General features: G+C 38.8%; 1 protein-coding gene across 29 annotated transcripts in view; it reads left to right on the forward strand.

The window, feature by feature from the left end:
* Positions 1–16,845, forward strand: part of MCTP1 (multiple C2 and transmembrane domain containing 1) — a 500,114-nt gene that overhangs the window by 251,011 nt on the left and 232,258 nt on the right. For all 29 annotated transcript variants that reach the window (XM_070571402.1, XM_070571408.1, XM_070571405.1 and 26 more), the window contains exon 3: positions 14,490–14,632. In XM_070571402.1, the coding sequence (XP_070427503.1) occupies positions 14,490–14,632 (143 nt within the window). The remainder of the gene's footprint in view (positions 1–14,489; positions 14,633–16,845) is intronic.

Raw genomic sequence — 16,845 nt, forward strand, 5'->3', positions numbered from 1 at the left:
GAAATCTCCATGGACAGGTTTTATGAAGGCCACTTACCTGGAGGGTAGGGAAATTTCTTGATTAAAATTCTACTATTTGGGGAGAATCCCCTTGCCTATTGTTCTCTGTAGCCACTGGCTCCACCATCTTGGAGGTTCTTTCTCCTCTATTTTTCTCCATAGCCGCGTCTGAAATGGGCATGGAGAAGCCTGCCTTGCTTGGAAATTGCACAGGCTTTCATATCCTGCTTCCTGCTAGTGCAAGATCAGAGATCTCAACCAGCTAAGTTCTTTCTCTTAAAAACTTAGTAGCCTTCCTTGGGCTGGCCCTGTGGCCGAGTGGTTAAGTTCGCGCGCTCTGCTGCAGGCGGCCCAGTGTTTCGTTGGTTCAAGTCCTGGGCGCGGACATGGCACTGCTCATCAGACCACGCTGAGGCAGCGTCCCACATGGCACAACTAGAAGCACCCACAATGAAGAATATACAACTATGTACCCGGGGGCTTTGGGGAGAAATAAAATATTTAAAAAAAAAAAAACTTAGTAGCCTTCCATGTGCCAACAACCACACCCAATGTTATTTCTTAGACATACTCCTCAAACATGATTTATTCCTTTGCTCCTCCCTTTCAAGATAATGGCAGCTACCTCCAGGCCATTATGCTTGGGTGGGAAGGCCAATCTGACCTTTGCCTCTGGGCTGTTTTAATGAGATTTTGTTGTTCAAAGTCTCCTTCTATCTTATTTTCTATTATTTGGGATCTAAAAAGAGCTTTTCCATTTTTTTCTCCTTACTCCCTCTCATTTTTACTTTTAAATCAGCCTATTTTCACCTGAACTCCTCTCTTTCTTATGATTACTTACTAAAGGCAACCAATTTTAGAAAATACTTACCTTTATTCTGGTTCTTTCCAACCATGTCTCCTCAAGCTCAGGTTCAGTAGCAGGCAGTCTGCCTTCCAAGTTATCACAGGAACAGTTGACCAAATGTTTATTGTGGCCCAACAATACTCTCCAGCCTTCCAGTTTTTTCTTGCTACCCACCACCCAACCGCTAAGTCAATGTCACATAGTTTCAGGATTTTTTTTAATGGCAGCTCTCATTCTTTAAATCTTGTATCAGTTTAAGTAAGTAGTGTTAGGACCCGTAAAAGATAAACATCCAAATCTCAGTGGTTTAACAAAATAAAAATTTTTTTCTTTATCTCTCCATAGTCCATTGTAGTAGTGGTAAGGGCTTCTGTTCCATTCAGGGACACCAGATTCTTTCTCTCGTGTGGCCCTGCCCTCATCTAGGTTCTCAGTGTTGGGGAGAGAGAGGGCTGCATATGGGAGGAGGTCATGGGCTAGGCCTGAAAGTAGCATACAACTTCTGCTCACATTCCGTTGGCCAGAGCCCTCCTCCAGTACATGGCCACACCTAAATAAAAAGAGTCAAAAACGTAGTTTGCTCCCTGCCTATGAGGAAGAAGAAAACCCAGATGTCAGTGAAGGGTGGCAATTTCAGCCATAATTTTTGTGTATACATAGAAATAACCTTCCTTCTAAATATTTGCACAAAAATATGACAGTTTTTACTGTTTGTTTAGTATACCAATTTATCAGACATACGATATAATAGTAGAAGAGATATGTCACAAGCATATTCATTCACCTTTATTCTGGTATGATTTCTAATTGATTATTCTGAATAAATCCAGGTCAATCAATCTATCAAATAAATAAACATTCTAAGAAGATTGCTACTCAAATGAGATTGTCTAAAAGAACTTTGTAGAACAAGGACAGATTGACCATTTTTAGGAGTTACAAAGAATGTCTATTACTATAGTTTAGGAAAGTGGCAAAATGCTTACTGTTGTAGAAGTGGTAGCACAATGCTTCTGTGAGATTAAGCTTTGTATCTCTCAGACTCAGTATTGGAGAATAAAATTCAAATGAGATTCTTAGAATCATAGTAAATAAGAGCAGGGAGGGTGGAATGGAGTGGGGAATAAAGGGTGTGCGACTCAAGTACTGGTTATCTTGTTTCAGTTGTTATTTTCAGATGATACAGACATTCCTTCATTCAGTTATCCATGAGTGTTTTCAGTCAACCAACATTTCTTGATCACATGTGATAACCTAGGGTTTGTGCCAGACACCAGGGATCAGAAATAAACAAGGCCTCAGGCAACAAGTGGTATTGCTGAGGATGTTTGGGAGCATAAGAAAAGGGCCTAAAAATGTGCATGGGATGGACCAGGGAAGACGTCCGAGCAGCAGCGAGGCTGGAATTTGGTGCTGAAAGAGGAGTGAGGAGGGGCCTGGTATGGAGAGAATCGGTGAATTTGAGGTGCTGCAAGTTATTCTGTAAACCAGAGGTCTGGTGAGAGATGAATCTGGAGAAACCAGCAGAGAAATATTTGTATGACATGCTAAAGAGTCTGAACTTTATTCTGAAATCGATGAGAAAGCAATGAAGAATTTAAAGCAAGGGAGTAACATCAGATTTTTGTGTCAGGAAAAGAATCTAGGCATAAGATTTTAGAGAATGAATTGGAGTGGGGAAGACTAGAAGCAGGGAGACAAATAGGAGCTTGTTGACTTTTCTTTTTTCTCAAATCGAACATATTGATGTGGTAAAGAATGTACTATTCAATTACCATGCATTTGTAATGCATTTTAATCATAAACAGTTGTTTTAAAAGTGGGTCAGTTTATGATGGCAATCAACAAACAAGACTCATAAAACTGTTCATAGTGTTATTACTTACAGTTTTGATTGATGAAAAAGATTTTAGTTTCTTTTTAGGGTCGTAATAACCTTTTTTTTTTAGTGGATATCTTCTATGGGCTCCAGTTATTTTAATGTCATATTTTACAATATTTCCTTATACTTACATTTACTCGTGCAATGTTCATAATTATTTATAGGCTACTTTTTCTTGATTAAACAAATGCAATAGAATTTCTATCTCTACAAAACTGGGAAGGAGAAATTCTCTGAAAATAATCATTACTTTTCTGCTGTATATTCATATATTCTTAAATGATTAAAGGAAGTAGCTAAATAGTAACTTATCTCAACTGAAATGAATTATTCAACATGGGAAATCAGAGATTTCATACCCATTTTGATATGTTTGTAGTTCTTTATCTCAATTTAATTATATTGATGTAAATTTTCAAACTGCAATGTAATTATATCACTTTGTCTCTATGCAGAATAAGAGTAAGAATAATTGCTAATTGTTGTTGAATGTTTAGTTTGTGCCAGGAACTGTGCTAAGTGTTTTATATGTATTGCATAAATAAACCCTCACAAAGAGCTTAAGGAGGTTCTGTGATCATCTCTGTGTTCATCTAGGTTAACTGACTTGTCCCAATTCACACAGCTAGTGAGAGCTGAAGCTGAGATTAGAACCCAGGCTTTCTAACTTGGAGGTCAAGCTCTTAACCACCGCCCTGTACACACAAAACCAGCTCTATTGTGGATGGAATGATCATGAGCCTTCATCCCTTTCAAAAATATATTAAACAATTTTACGCTATTTAATTAGATTTTTCTATGGAGCCCACCATTGAACAATGTCATTCTTTGCAGAGAACCCTAGTTTTAGGCATCTGAATAAGTGCCCAGCTTAGCAAAATTAATATATTGATAGTAATGTATGTTATCCATACAAATCAACAAATATTCATTGATCAGTTGAGTGCCTGCTTCGTGGTAGCTTCTGGGATACAGAAGAATTCTCTGCCCTCATGACATTTTCTGTCTGATGGAGGCAAAAGACACTAAGTAAATCATCTGTCTAATCGCATCCACCTGCATCTGTCTAACTGCTAGCCTGCCATAGTAATGGTTCAGAGTTAAAAATTGCCAAGGTCACTGAGACCCATGGCTTCCTAGTATAGAATCCAGTCTCTGACGAGGGTGCCTTACAGGACAGGCGAGCTCAAAACTGATAGTCTTGATAGGTCGGTTGATAGAAAGGCTTACAGGTTAGGCATCATGATGCAGTGGAGGAAATTTGGAATCTAGGAACAAATAGATTTTGTAATGGGTTCTGGAGCTGCCACTTACTAGCCTTGTAACTCTATCAAGCAGCCTAAGTTCTCAGAATGAGTTTACTCATCCGTAAAGCACTAAGAATATTAATTTTCTCATTTATTCCACAAACATTTACTGAAAGCCCCCTCTGGGCTGCCTTAGCCCACCTCACAGGGCAATAGTTATAACTAACGGAAGCCTTGTCTTAAAAGCCCCAGGCACACAGTAAGGATTCAAGAAGGTTAGTTCCCTCCCACCTTGACATGTTTTCTTTTTCTTTACTGGATTTTACCTTCCAGTTCTGTAAGTGAGAAACCCCAGTGCCAGGAATGGCCAGGCTGTGGGAAAAGCTGGTTCAAGCCACCTAGTCTTATGAAACTGCACTGAATGGAATGCAAACAAGATTGATTGGCTATATAAAGTCAAATAAATCATTTCAATAAAAAACTTTCCTAGAAGGAAAGTCTATTTGGAAAGTTGTAGTAGGGTGCAAGCTAAGTTTCTGGTAACAAGAGACCCATAACTCTAATGGCTTTAAAGAGAGATGTTTTCTCCCACATCAAGTTCAGAAGTGAGAGCTCTCAGGCTGATGAAGTGGCTGTGCGCTCATCAACATGTGACTTCCTTCTCTGATCCAAAGCAACTGCTCCACTTTTCACCAAAAGATCCAGAAGTTGCCTATGTCACTGCTGCTCACATCTACCAACAAGGACTTGGTCACATGGCCACACCCGTTGCTTGGAGGATAAGAAATTCTCTAATGGGGTGATCACATGTCCTGCTAAACTCACAGAGGCTCTATTACTATGAAAAGGAGGAAAATGGATGCTGGGGTTCAATCTGCCGCAGAAGCCAAATTAGGATCAGAAGGCTCCATGGTAACCGTATGAGATAATAAAAATACATTCACATTCGTGCAAGATCCCCTGGACGAGGAGAAGCTTAAATACTGACCCTGGGCCAGAGTTCTGGGGTCTGGGTTACCCACAGCAGTGCTGGTGGGTGCGGAAGATGGAGTGAAATGTAGTCTAAAAGCAAGTGGCTGACTTGTACATGACAGAACTCCAGTGGCCTTTGGAGGAGAGATTTGAAGCGTAGCAGGGAGACCAAGCGGAAGGCTCGTAGAATAATCTAGATAAGGAATGATGAGGCAGTGGTGGCAGAGAAGGTTTCAAGAGATATTTTAAGAATTAGAATACTTAGAATCAGAGGGCTTAGGAATATGTATCAAGTGAGACAGGCTAAACTGTGGTTGCAAGTGGAATTTTAATAATTATAATTCCCAAGATTTAGGAATCTGTAGCAGTTAGGGTTGGCTGAACTGCTATTATAAATACACCCCCAAAATTTTAATGGCTCAAGTGTAATAGAAGTTTATTTCTCCCCCACTTAGTAATCCAAGGCAGGTGCTTCTGGTTAGCAGATGGTTCTCCTCCACACAGTGATTCGGGAACTCAGGCTCCTTCCACCTCAAATCACTTTTAACTTTTTTTTTTTTTTTTGGTGAGGATGATTGGCCCTGAGCTAACATCTGTTGCCAATCTTCCTTTTTTCTTTTTCTCCCCAAAGCCCCAGTAGGCAGTTGTATATTCTAGTTCTAGGTCATTCTAGTTCTTCCACGTGGGAGGCCACCTCAGCATGGCTTGAAAGCAATGTATAGGTCCGCACCCAGGATCTGAACCAGTGAAGCCTGGGAGCGGAGCGTGCAAACTTAACCACTCAGCCATGGGACTAGCCCCTCAAATCACTTTTAACTTGTTATATTTTAACAACCACTTTTTGTTCACTGGCACGTATACTAATAGAAATAATACTGTCCTTGAGTTTATAACAACTCTAAATGAAAGGAATAAAGCAAAATAAGAATATATAGAATAAACAGGTTGTCAAAATATTCATGGAGGGAAAAGTCTCTGTGATAAAAGAAGTATCTTCTGACTTTTCTAGCATTCAGTTGGTATTTCAGAAATGGAAATATTTCTACTCAAATTTTGCTAGTTTTCTACAGAAGATTTAACTTTGTTTTCCTAGAATCTTTCCCAGACACACATAATCAACAAATAGCACTCTGCCCCACATTTAAAAAATTGTATTCATTATTTACCCAAAACGAAGAAAAACAGAATCAATTTTAGAAATATTTTCTTCAAATGCATTAATGAAACGGGTCTTGGTGTTTGATGTGGCAATTTTTAGTTTCCTGGAAAATTCATTTACATGGGATGGCTCGTTCTCTGCCAAGGGCATGGAAGTAAAATCTTATTAGAGATCCTTTACTCTCCTCAAAGAAACTTGGGAAATTCCCCCACTTTAAAGATCAAAAAACTATAGACAAGAGAAGTTAAATGACTTTTCTAAGATCACACTGCATATAAGAAGTAAAACTCCCTGGCCGATATTCTTTCCACCACAGGGCTACTGTGGGTAGTGTTATAGACCCCCCAAAAAAGAGAGAGAGAAATTCCAGAGTCAGTGGAGGTAAGGACATTCAGTGTGACCCACAGATGGGAGAGGCTGAAGACTAAGAAAAGGCCATTGAAACTGATGATTAAAATTCATGGTGACACTCAAGGAAACAATTTTCAGAAAAGTTTTGGAATAGCCAGAAGAAAAAGGAATGAGGAGAGTATAGAAACTTTAGGGTATACTTTTTTAATATTCTGATTTTCTTAAATAGGAAAGGTATGAAACTTAAAAATTTTTTAATTTCTTTATATTTAATTTTTTGGGGGGTTAGGATGGCTATAAAAACATAGTATTATATTCCAGCAGAATTCCAGGGAAAACTTTTTCCCTTTGGGTAAAACCTTTTTAATATGGGAGAATATATATTGTATCTAGTCAATGCGTTAATTACTGGTCCTAGAGGGAGGTCTTGGACGCAATGGGAGTAAAGTCCTTTGGAAAAAATGACATCTAGGACATTGCCCTCTATTGTGGTTGCTCTTATGTTACAGATTAATATACAACTTCAAAATTAAAGCAGTATTTGTCTAAAGCAGTGTGAAAAAAAGTAAGTAAGCACTACCCTTTCATATTTTAATTTACTTCAACTTCCAGAAGTTTTCAGAAAATTGGATGTAGATTCCACATGTAATTTATGCAACCTATGAAGGGAAACTTGAGTAAGCTATATCTATGCCAGAAATAACATGTATAAATTTTTCTTGCATATCCCGAACTCTGCATTTACAAGCGAAAAATTAGCCAAAAAATTACTCGTAAAAATCAATAGTCTATTCCTGTCGTTCACACCTTTTCTGTCATGTGTCTTGAAGTGCCTTCTACTCTTCAAAGGATGAAATTTACTTAGTTCGGTCCTATATTGCATTTTATCACAGTGTTATTTTTAATTCATCTATGTTCTGTATCATGGTAACTTCATTAACTAGAAATTTAAAAATCATTGGGATATTCATATTACTCACCAGGAAAAAAGTCAGTTTACTTTTATTTTATTACCTTAGCCCACATGCCATTATAAACCTCTTGCATTTGAATTTTAATGTATTTAGTTATTAGCTCTACGTAATTGTAGGACATTATAAATCTCCAACAAAAAATGAGGAAGGAATAAGAGAGCTGAAGGGAATAATTTTAACACCTAAATAAAGTAACAGTTTTGAAGATTTTTAAATCATTAGTGAAAAATAAATGTGTATAGAGGCATGAGCTATTGCTCTGAGGATGTATGCTTTGAGCATCACTGTGTTTACAGACCTCTTTCAAGTGGGAAGGACTTTATTATACAGCAGATACCTTCCCTGTTGCATTTGGGCAACAAAGGTAGTTAGCTTTAAATATTTGTGGGAAGATCTGATACCTCCCAGAAGACGCAGCATAACTTTGAATTCTTTTTAACTGTCCACACTGAATATTTCTGTATTTATGTTTGCTTCTCTGTTTCTTTTGTTGTCTTTTTTTCTTCTTTCTCTTCCTCCTTCTAATCGAGAAGGCACTGTTCACTTAGGCATTGTTTTTGATTAGGAGTTAGCAGTATTCAGTGATCATAGGTCTCTGAAACAGGAGCAGCTGTTTCTGCTTCATTACATACAAGATTTGGAATAAGATTGATTTAAACTTGTTAACCAGGAGGCTCGTTCATTCTGAGAGTGAAAACCAAGAGCCTCGTTACCAGATGACTATTTACATTTCAAAAATCTTTAATGCTATTTTAAGGGAAGAGAGGCTGCCATCTTGTGTATGCTGTGCTTATTGCTGTACAAAGGTTGACCCGGTCAGACAAGCTTTAGTTCTGTGTTGGACTTAAACGACTACTTCAATCACACAAAATGTTGACGTGCTCATCAGTGACCTAACTCTAAAAGAAAAAATAAAACATGGCATTGGGGACATGTATTCCTTTACGACGTGAAAAAACGTTCCACAAACTAATTCCTCTTTTTTCTACAGTTTGATCCTAGGGTTCAGAAATAAACTGATAATCCCTAGATCTAGAATACTATAGAATTTTTAAAGCATAGAATTTATAATTATAAAATAATTAATAATCTTGAAAAACAAAGTCTGAAGTTAATGCTATCTGACGAAATGAATGGGTGAAAGGTTGCTCTTGATTATGACATTAAAAACAATAAAATCTGAATTTTATTTTAGGACTAACACTTCCTAGTTCTTCTCCCATGTTTGTTTGCCCTGTTTTCATTTCATGAATAACAGCTAATAACAACAAAGCACAAGCTGCTAGAAAATGCCTCAGAACCACGAAGTGTGCGGTAGAGATGCCTTAACTGAATAGCAGAACCACGGGCCTCTCAATAATTTCATGAGTGGTAGTGCCATCTTGTGGCTGAGTGCAATATTGCAACAAAACAGCACTGGCCCTGGAATTTATTAATTTTTTGAGTTTTTTGAACCAACAAACTAAATCTTTCTTTTTGTATATTTATAAAGATTAGCCACATGTTAGTTGCTTGTATTTACTGGGAGTTTTGTTCACTAGGAAGTCTATCACAATAACAGAACCTCTAAAACGTGAAACTTCCATATCTGTGAAATATAATAAGGTAGCATTTCTCAAAGAGAGATCAGGGACTATTAGACCTGAAAGATGCACTCAAGAAAAGTAGGCTCCACACTCAGAGAAGCCTGGGAAATGCTGCATGTCACAGCCCCTCATGGAGAGCGACAGTGCACATTCACTTATTTTAAGGCTATAGAAAATGAATCTATTTAATTTTGTTCTTAACCAGTGTTTTCCAAATATGCCTGACTACAGAATGCCTTTTTAAAAAAAGCAAACAAGGGCTGGCCCCGGTGGCATAGTGGTGTAGCGGTTAAGTTTGCGCTCTGCTTCTGCAGCTAGGGGTTTGCAGATTCGGATCCCAGGCATGGACCTAACACCACTTGTCAAGCCATGCTGTGGCAGCATCCACATAAAACAGAGGAAAATGGGCACAGATGTTAGCTCAGGGCCAATCTTCCTCACAAAAAATAAAAGAAGAAGAAAAAAGCAAACACTACCTATTAATAATCACCAGGTAATAACTTGATGAAATAAGGTTAGAAAAGCTCTTTCAAACATAGAAGATAAGAGCATTAGATACAAATCTTTTACTTAACCCAAATTAAAAGAACAATGTCTCCAGTTCCTTGTGTTGGAATCACAAGCTGAAGGTCTTGAACCATTAAGGACTCTGAGTCACTAAAGGTCCCTAAGTTAAGAACCTGAAAACAATTAGAAATTCCTTAAAGAAACTTGACTATTAAAAATTATTAAATTTTAATAGTAGCAACCACAAGTCTCTAAATGATGGTTGGAAAGAGAAAAATGTAGCAAATTTTATCCTATGGAGTCAAAACAAAGTGGGGAAAGTCAGATTGACTCATCGCGAGTGAGCATCTGGATCTGTCTTTCCTGTACGTGCGACGGTGAAATTTGCTAACATATTTACCATCTCCAATCCAGGTCACCTTATGGCCAAAGCCACACATTTATAAAATATTTCAACATCATAACATGTTTCAGAGTCCCTAAAATCAGTTATCTCTCTTACGCCAGTCCCTGAGAATTTTGCGTCTTCACAGAGTCAGAAATCTGTCCTTCATCCCTGACTTAACCCTTAGACCTACCCTCATTAGCTGGATTGTTATTTCCTCAGGCCATTGGATATTTATTGCCTCAAGTTGCATCATGGATAGGACACCAAGCATGAAAAATGTTGTGTTTGGAGGTGGCCTGGTGTGGCAATTAAGTTCAAGTCCCAGCATCCTCACTGTGTGACTCTGGGGAAATTGCTTACCTGTTCCATGCTGCAATTTCTTCAACTCTAAACTCAAGATAACACTGGAACTCATCCTCTCATCGGCTGGCTAGGTGGTATGTTGTATCTGATGTAGTGAGTGTTCAGTAAATGTTCGCTAGAGCAATCTGGATTCCTTTTTGTAATTTAAGTTCTACTGTCAAGACTGCAGACCACCCACCAGGATTCTAGGAACCGTTGTTCTAAACTCTAAGGAGATTTTGACAGAACCTACACAGTGATTGAAGCGAATGTTTCTGGGAAGAAGCAAGAAAGATTGCTTCTCAAAAAGATTTACTTTTGAGTGTACAGGCTTCTGTGCTAAGTTACCAGAAGTTGTCAGTCTTTTCACATAGCAGCTAAACTAAATGAAGTGAGATACCAATATCAATAACTATTTAGAAATGCTAGGCCAAGTTTCTTGAAATCACTTTTCCTGTTAAAGAGTTATTTAGGGGCCCACCTGGTGGCGCAGCAGCTAAACGTGCACATTCCACTTCGGTGGCCTCGGGTTCCTCGGTTCGGATCCCAGGTGCAGACATGGCACCATTTGGCAAGCTAACCTTTGGTGGGCATCCCACATATAAAGTAGAGGAAGATGGGCACGGATGTTAGCTCAGGGCCAGGCTTCCTCAGCAAAAAGAGGAGGATTGGCAGCAGTTAGCTCAGGGCTAATCTTCCTCAAAAAAAAAAAAAAAAGAGTTATTCATAACTTTTTTGCACTGAGGAAATAGAGAATTGTTACACCGTGAAATGAGGGAATGTTTTGTGATGAATGTGACAGAAAAAACACTAACCAGACTGGTCTCCAGATTTGAGTTCTAGTTTGACCTGGAACAAGCCAATTAACTTTTCCTAGTTTCCTCGTCTGTAAAATGGAGACAATAGTAGACACACAGAGACACAGGGTGATTAGACAAGAAATAAGTGTGAGAGTTTTATAGACTAGAATAAGTTATTTGTCAATTTTAGTGTTATTTATAGTATCTAAATTATGATTCAACGTCTTAACATCATAATTCTATGATGGCATTTTAGAGGAAAAGAAGGAAAATACAGGTGTTCAGATTTCCCGAAAAGGTGAATAGAGGAAACGTTGCACCTGGAGTCTAAAAGTCTAAGTTTGCCTGCCATCCTGTTACTGGCTTATCTGTTGTGTGATTTGGGGCAAGTCACACTGAATCTCAGATTGTTTCTTACTTGCAGTATAGGTTGCTAATATATGGTTTTACTAACTTCTCAGAGGATGCCTTTAATAGTACTCTGTACACAGTAAACTCTATAGTCATTCATTGACTTAACCATTTAGCAAATACGTCTTGAGTCCCTACTCTGCCCCAGACACTGTGCCGTGTGTTGGGGCAGAGTCTTGGCCCTAATGGGGGTCATAGCCAGTGGGAAAATTCACACAATAAACAAGTAGACATGCAAATAACTTATAAGTAACATAATGATTAGTACTGCTAAGCAAAAGAGCAGATGCCAAGAGAAAATGACAAGGAGACCTACTTCAGACTGGGAGGTTGAGAAAGACATCCCTGAGCAAATCATATTTAAACTCAGACTTGGAGGGTAATGAGATGTCAGCCAGGCAAAGCGGGGAAGAGAGTGGGAGGGAGGGGCTTTTCACGCAGAGACCCTAGCTAGAATATGCAAAAACTGAAAGCAGAAAATAACTTCCAGTAACAGGATAGCTGGAACATTGTAAGGGGCCAAAAATGAAGCTGGAGAAATGGCAAATCCTGTATACCGTGTTTTAGATTTTATTGTAGGTGTAGTTAAAAGCTGTTAAAATGTGTTAAGCAAAGAAGAGGGAAGATTAAATCTGAGTTTGGAAAAGATCAGTCTGGCTGCCATATAGAGAATTGATGGAGTGGACACGGATGATGTGGAGAGCCCAGTCCGGAGGCGGTTATTATAATATAGCACAGAATTCATGGTAGCTTAACTAGAGTGGAGACAGAAACGATAGATCCAAGGTGCATTCTGGATGAGAATTAATCGGGTTGGTGGTGTCCTGGGTGCGAAGCATGGAGAAGGAGGTATCGAGAAGAATTTCCAAGTGTCTTGCTTGAGCAACCATCAAATAATGGAGCCTCCTGAGGAAGGAGCATGCTTAGCAGGAGAGAGGATCAAGACTTATGTTTTGGACATTGTTAACATTAGGATGTCAATTAGATATCCAAGTAGAGGTGACAAAAATCAGCAGAAAGAGAGGTCTACCACCCACATCAAGTCATTAAGGCATTAAGTTATTCACCAAATACTTATTGAAGACCAACAGTAGGTGTGATTTTGTACTAAGTGTTGGAGATTTGAAAAATCAGAGACCCAGATGGCTCTGATATTATGCAACTTATTATATTTTATTAGGTGGTGATAGTTGCATAGATGATTTTCAAAATCAAAGACAGTAACTGGATCTAGGGCATGACTGAGAAAATTCAAATGAGTACATGCATTTTAATATCCCTAAAATATGTGCTGCAATACTCCCAATCCTCAGGGTCCTCAGCCCAGAGTTGGGAGCCGTTCTGTTAAAAATAGCTGTTTCAGCCATTAAACACTTTGGTTGCATTGACTCCCCTAAAGAATGCATTGTAACAGGTTACCATGTAATAGCCTGCTTTTACATTTATAAATATTTTTTAAAGTTTGTACCATTATGATAAACTGTCTAAATGGGAGTTTTTCAATGGGAAATTGGGATCATTATTTTGTTATACCTAGGTCTAGACATACAAAAAACAAGGTATATTTGGGGCTGGCCCCATGGCCTACTGGTTAAATTTGCATGCTCTGCTTTGGTGGCCTGGGGTTCGTGGGTTTGGATCCCAGGTGCAGACCTAAACACTGCTCATCAAGCCACGCTCTGTTGGTGACCCACATACAAAATAGAGGAAGATTGGCACAAATGTTAGCTCAGGACCAATCTTCCTCAGCAAAAACAAACAAACAAACAAAAAACAAAAAAAACCCAAGGTATATGTATTTGGGGAATGTGGAAAATTTTGAGAGAGCTCGAATGATTGAAGAAGAAAGGCCAAACCCTATAAGGCAATTCTTATGTTTAGCGTAGATGTTTGTGTGTCACTGTGGTGAGTGGAGCGCTGAGGATATAGACAGGGAGTTTAAGGATATCAGCCTCCTTGTAATGCCTAACATTTATATGGTGCTTGACAGTGTTCAAAGACCTTCTCATACTTTTCTTTAAATCATGTGGACCATAGTTATCAACTATAGCTTCCGTTTGGACAAAACAGAAAGAATTAAACAAAATTTTATTACAAGGGAGTCAGGCCTTGTATAAAGAATTATTTCCTGAGGATGAAGATTGTCAAACACTGGAATGATTTACTTGAGGACATCCCTGATTCACCTTTTCTAGGAATCCTTGATAACAGCATTGACTCCTTAGATGAAGGTTGGTCTCATTCATGAGAAATGGTGTCACATATATATGTGAGTATGCAAAGGCTCTTCCATCTTGCAGGTATAGAGAAAAAACACAGGCACTAAAGTCAAACAGCCTTGGTTGGAATGCTGACTCCACCTCCTGCTAGCTATGCATCCATGAGCAACCTACTTGACAGCTCTGATTTTCTGTATCATCACAGGGAGCTTGGGATAATATGTTAAGGGATAATATGAAGTGTCCAGGTTATTTCATAAATGTTGTTCTGCTTCCCCCTGATGCCTTCCTTTGAGACCTCCATCCCTTCCTAACATTCTAAAATGGAAACTTCTGAGCGAGAGAGAATATGGGACCAAGGATGAAACTAAAGCTCAAATTGAGACTCACCTTTCCCTAAGCTCATTAGACTAGTATAAAGTTTTAGCAGCATGTATGTCTAAAATTAGTTAAATCAGCCCAGATCATTGATCGCTCTTTGTATAGTTGACCAAATGATACCAAGAGAAATGTCAGATTAATCTCTAGGATTTAAAACATGAATTAAATTTACATATGCAGCATGCAATAGAGTTTTTAAAATACTAGAACAAGGTAAAAGTATTGAGATCGGAAGATAATAATTTATTGTCACTTCAGTATTTAAGAAATATTTTCGGAAAAAACACTCCACCCTTATTTTCCCATGTGATAAGCTTCATTTAACTTTTATTCCTTTAAATATTTTCTGATATTTAGATGAGCTATTCTCTTGCTTCCTAGAAAGATGTGATTAACATGGATCCATCTGTACCTCTTTAACAGGGACAAGTGATCCATACGTGAAGTTTAAAATTGGAAGAAAAGAAGTTTTTAGAAGTAAAATAATACACAAGAACCTCAATCCTGTGTGGGAAGAGAAAGCTTGCATTCTTGTTGAGCATCTTAGGGAGCCATTGTATATAAAGGTGAGCCATTTATTTGTTTTTTCCTAATGCAATCTGAGGTAAAAATCCCTGTTCAATGTTTTTTTATTGTGATTCTCTGGCGAGATTTTTCACCAGAGCTATATTCTGCTATGCACAACTCTGATCTGTTGATGATGTCACAGATATGAGCTGGAGGGGAGGGAGAGCTGGGAGGAGCGTTTTTCTTCAGGACAGTACTTTTGCTCATTGTTTAGGATTACGAAGCCCATCTCCTCCCGCCTGCTGCCGTTAACTGATTTAGTGCAGTTTGGGAACATGTAAAAACAAGTCTCCATATAATCTAGCAAGAAGAAAAGTTTACAGAGAACCAAGTTTTTCTGTTTAAGAATTCTATCGGGATCTACCCTTCCTGGTTGTAAACAAAATGCTTTACTTGGAAGATGGGGAGGGTAAAGGTAATAGGGGGAGAAAAATTCCTGTCTCTATAATATAATATAGTTATAATATAATATAATATATAACATAAAATGAAAAAAAGGAGTCTTTTCTCTCATTTGATGTAGTGTTAAGAGAAGAAGAAGAATTTAAGGAGAGGGTTACAATCCTAATTTCTTGTTTTATTTTCATGCCTGACTTCCCTTTAATTCACATCTCTAGATACTTGTATTCTTTTTTGGCTCCTATGTCTGACTCTCCATTCAGTGACCAAATCTTTTTCTAGTTTCACTGTTACCGAACCTGAAGTGAGTTCGCTCACCCATTGCGCAGCAAGCCAATCTCTGACACCGGGTGTGGTAGAAGAAAGTAGGAATTTTATTTTTGCACAGCGCTGAGCAAGGAGAGAGGGCAGCTAACGCTGAAATCCCAAACTCCCCGAAAAGCTAAAAAGAAGGGTTTTTATTTGGGGTTTTAGGTAGGGGAGGGGGAGCATATGGCCTTGCTGGTTGGAGCTTTCCCACCAGCCTGTCTTTGGCCTTGAGACACTTGCAGAGAGGAGGGAGCCCGTGACCTTGCTGGTCAGCAGCTTTCCCACTGGCCTTTATCTCTTTGCGGGGAGGAGATGATCCAGGTACTTGTCCTTGACGGTGTCTGTCTCCATGGAGGATAGTGGATTCTGGAGCCAGGAAGCCAGAGAGTAAGTAGGGAATGAGTGTTTTGGTTTTAACCCCATATATGCTGGGTTTAATGTGGGGAAACTGATATCAGGGTTGATATCATCACCACAACATCACATGCCCCATCCTTTTCTCTAAATTGTCACAACTGGCACATGAGTCAAAAATCTCGTATAATCCCTCTTTCATCTATCTCTGGGCAACCTCCTTCTCCTCAACTCTTCATTTGTATTGCTTCCAGTTGTTTATCTTCTCCACAGAAAGGAAAAAAATAATCAAGGTGTTATTAAAATCATAGCAGGGGGGCCAGCCCTGTGGCCAAGAGCTCAATTTCGCGCACCCCACCATGGTGGCCCAGGGTTTCGCTGGTTCAGATCCTGGGCACAGACGTGGCATGACTTGTCAGGCCATGGTGAGGCAGCATCCCACATGCCACAACTAGAAGGACCCACAACCAAAATATACAACTATGTACTGGGGGCATTTGGGGAGAAAAAGCAGAAAGAAAACAAAATCATAGCAGGATAATTTATGAGATCAATGAAAAGAGAATCTCCTAAGTATGTAGTTGATAAGTTTCCCAAAGTTTTGCCTGAAAGATTTCTTGGGGACTAACCAATTCTGTAGTGATGGGTAAAATGGAAATGTATCCATGAACTAGATGGTTAGAAAATGTTGTGTACAACGCTCTCATGTCTAGTGAAAGGAAAAAGAAGTCACTTTGTACCCTGTTATCTGATTGGTATCAAGGTAAAGATTACCCAGGGAAGCAAATTCAGTTCTGAGGCAAGGTTAGAAAATCAGATTAAAGTTGCAGTGCCTGTACCATTTCTAGGAAAAAAAATTTTTTTCAAAAAGCCTTGGAACTATCATTTTTAAATGCTATACACAAAATACGTAAGAATACACTTTCTCTAATGAAAAGAGAATATTCCTTCAGCTCCGAATGACTTTGCAGTAAGGGCAGGTGAAAACAAGGCTGGAGGAATGGACTGGAAAAATATTTAGAATAAGGTTGCAGTAGAAGCTGGGAGTTAAAATGCAGTACTTTTAACTGAGACAAGAGCCACAGGAACCTGTATCCACAGGGGTGCTCTGGCACACGTCCTAAATAATAGGATAAGTTCAACATCCATT

Source organism: Equus przewalskii, chromosome 13 (genome assembly GCF_037783145.1).
Source record: "Equus przewalskii isolate Varuska chromosome 13, EquPr2, whole genome shotgun sequence".
Lineage (NCBI taxonomy): Eukaryota > Metazoa > Chordata > Mammalia > Perissodactyla > Equidae > Equus > Equus przewalskii.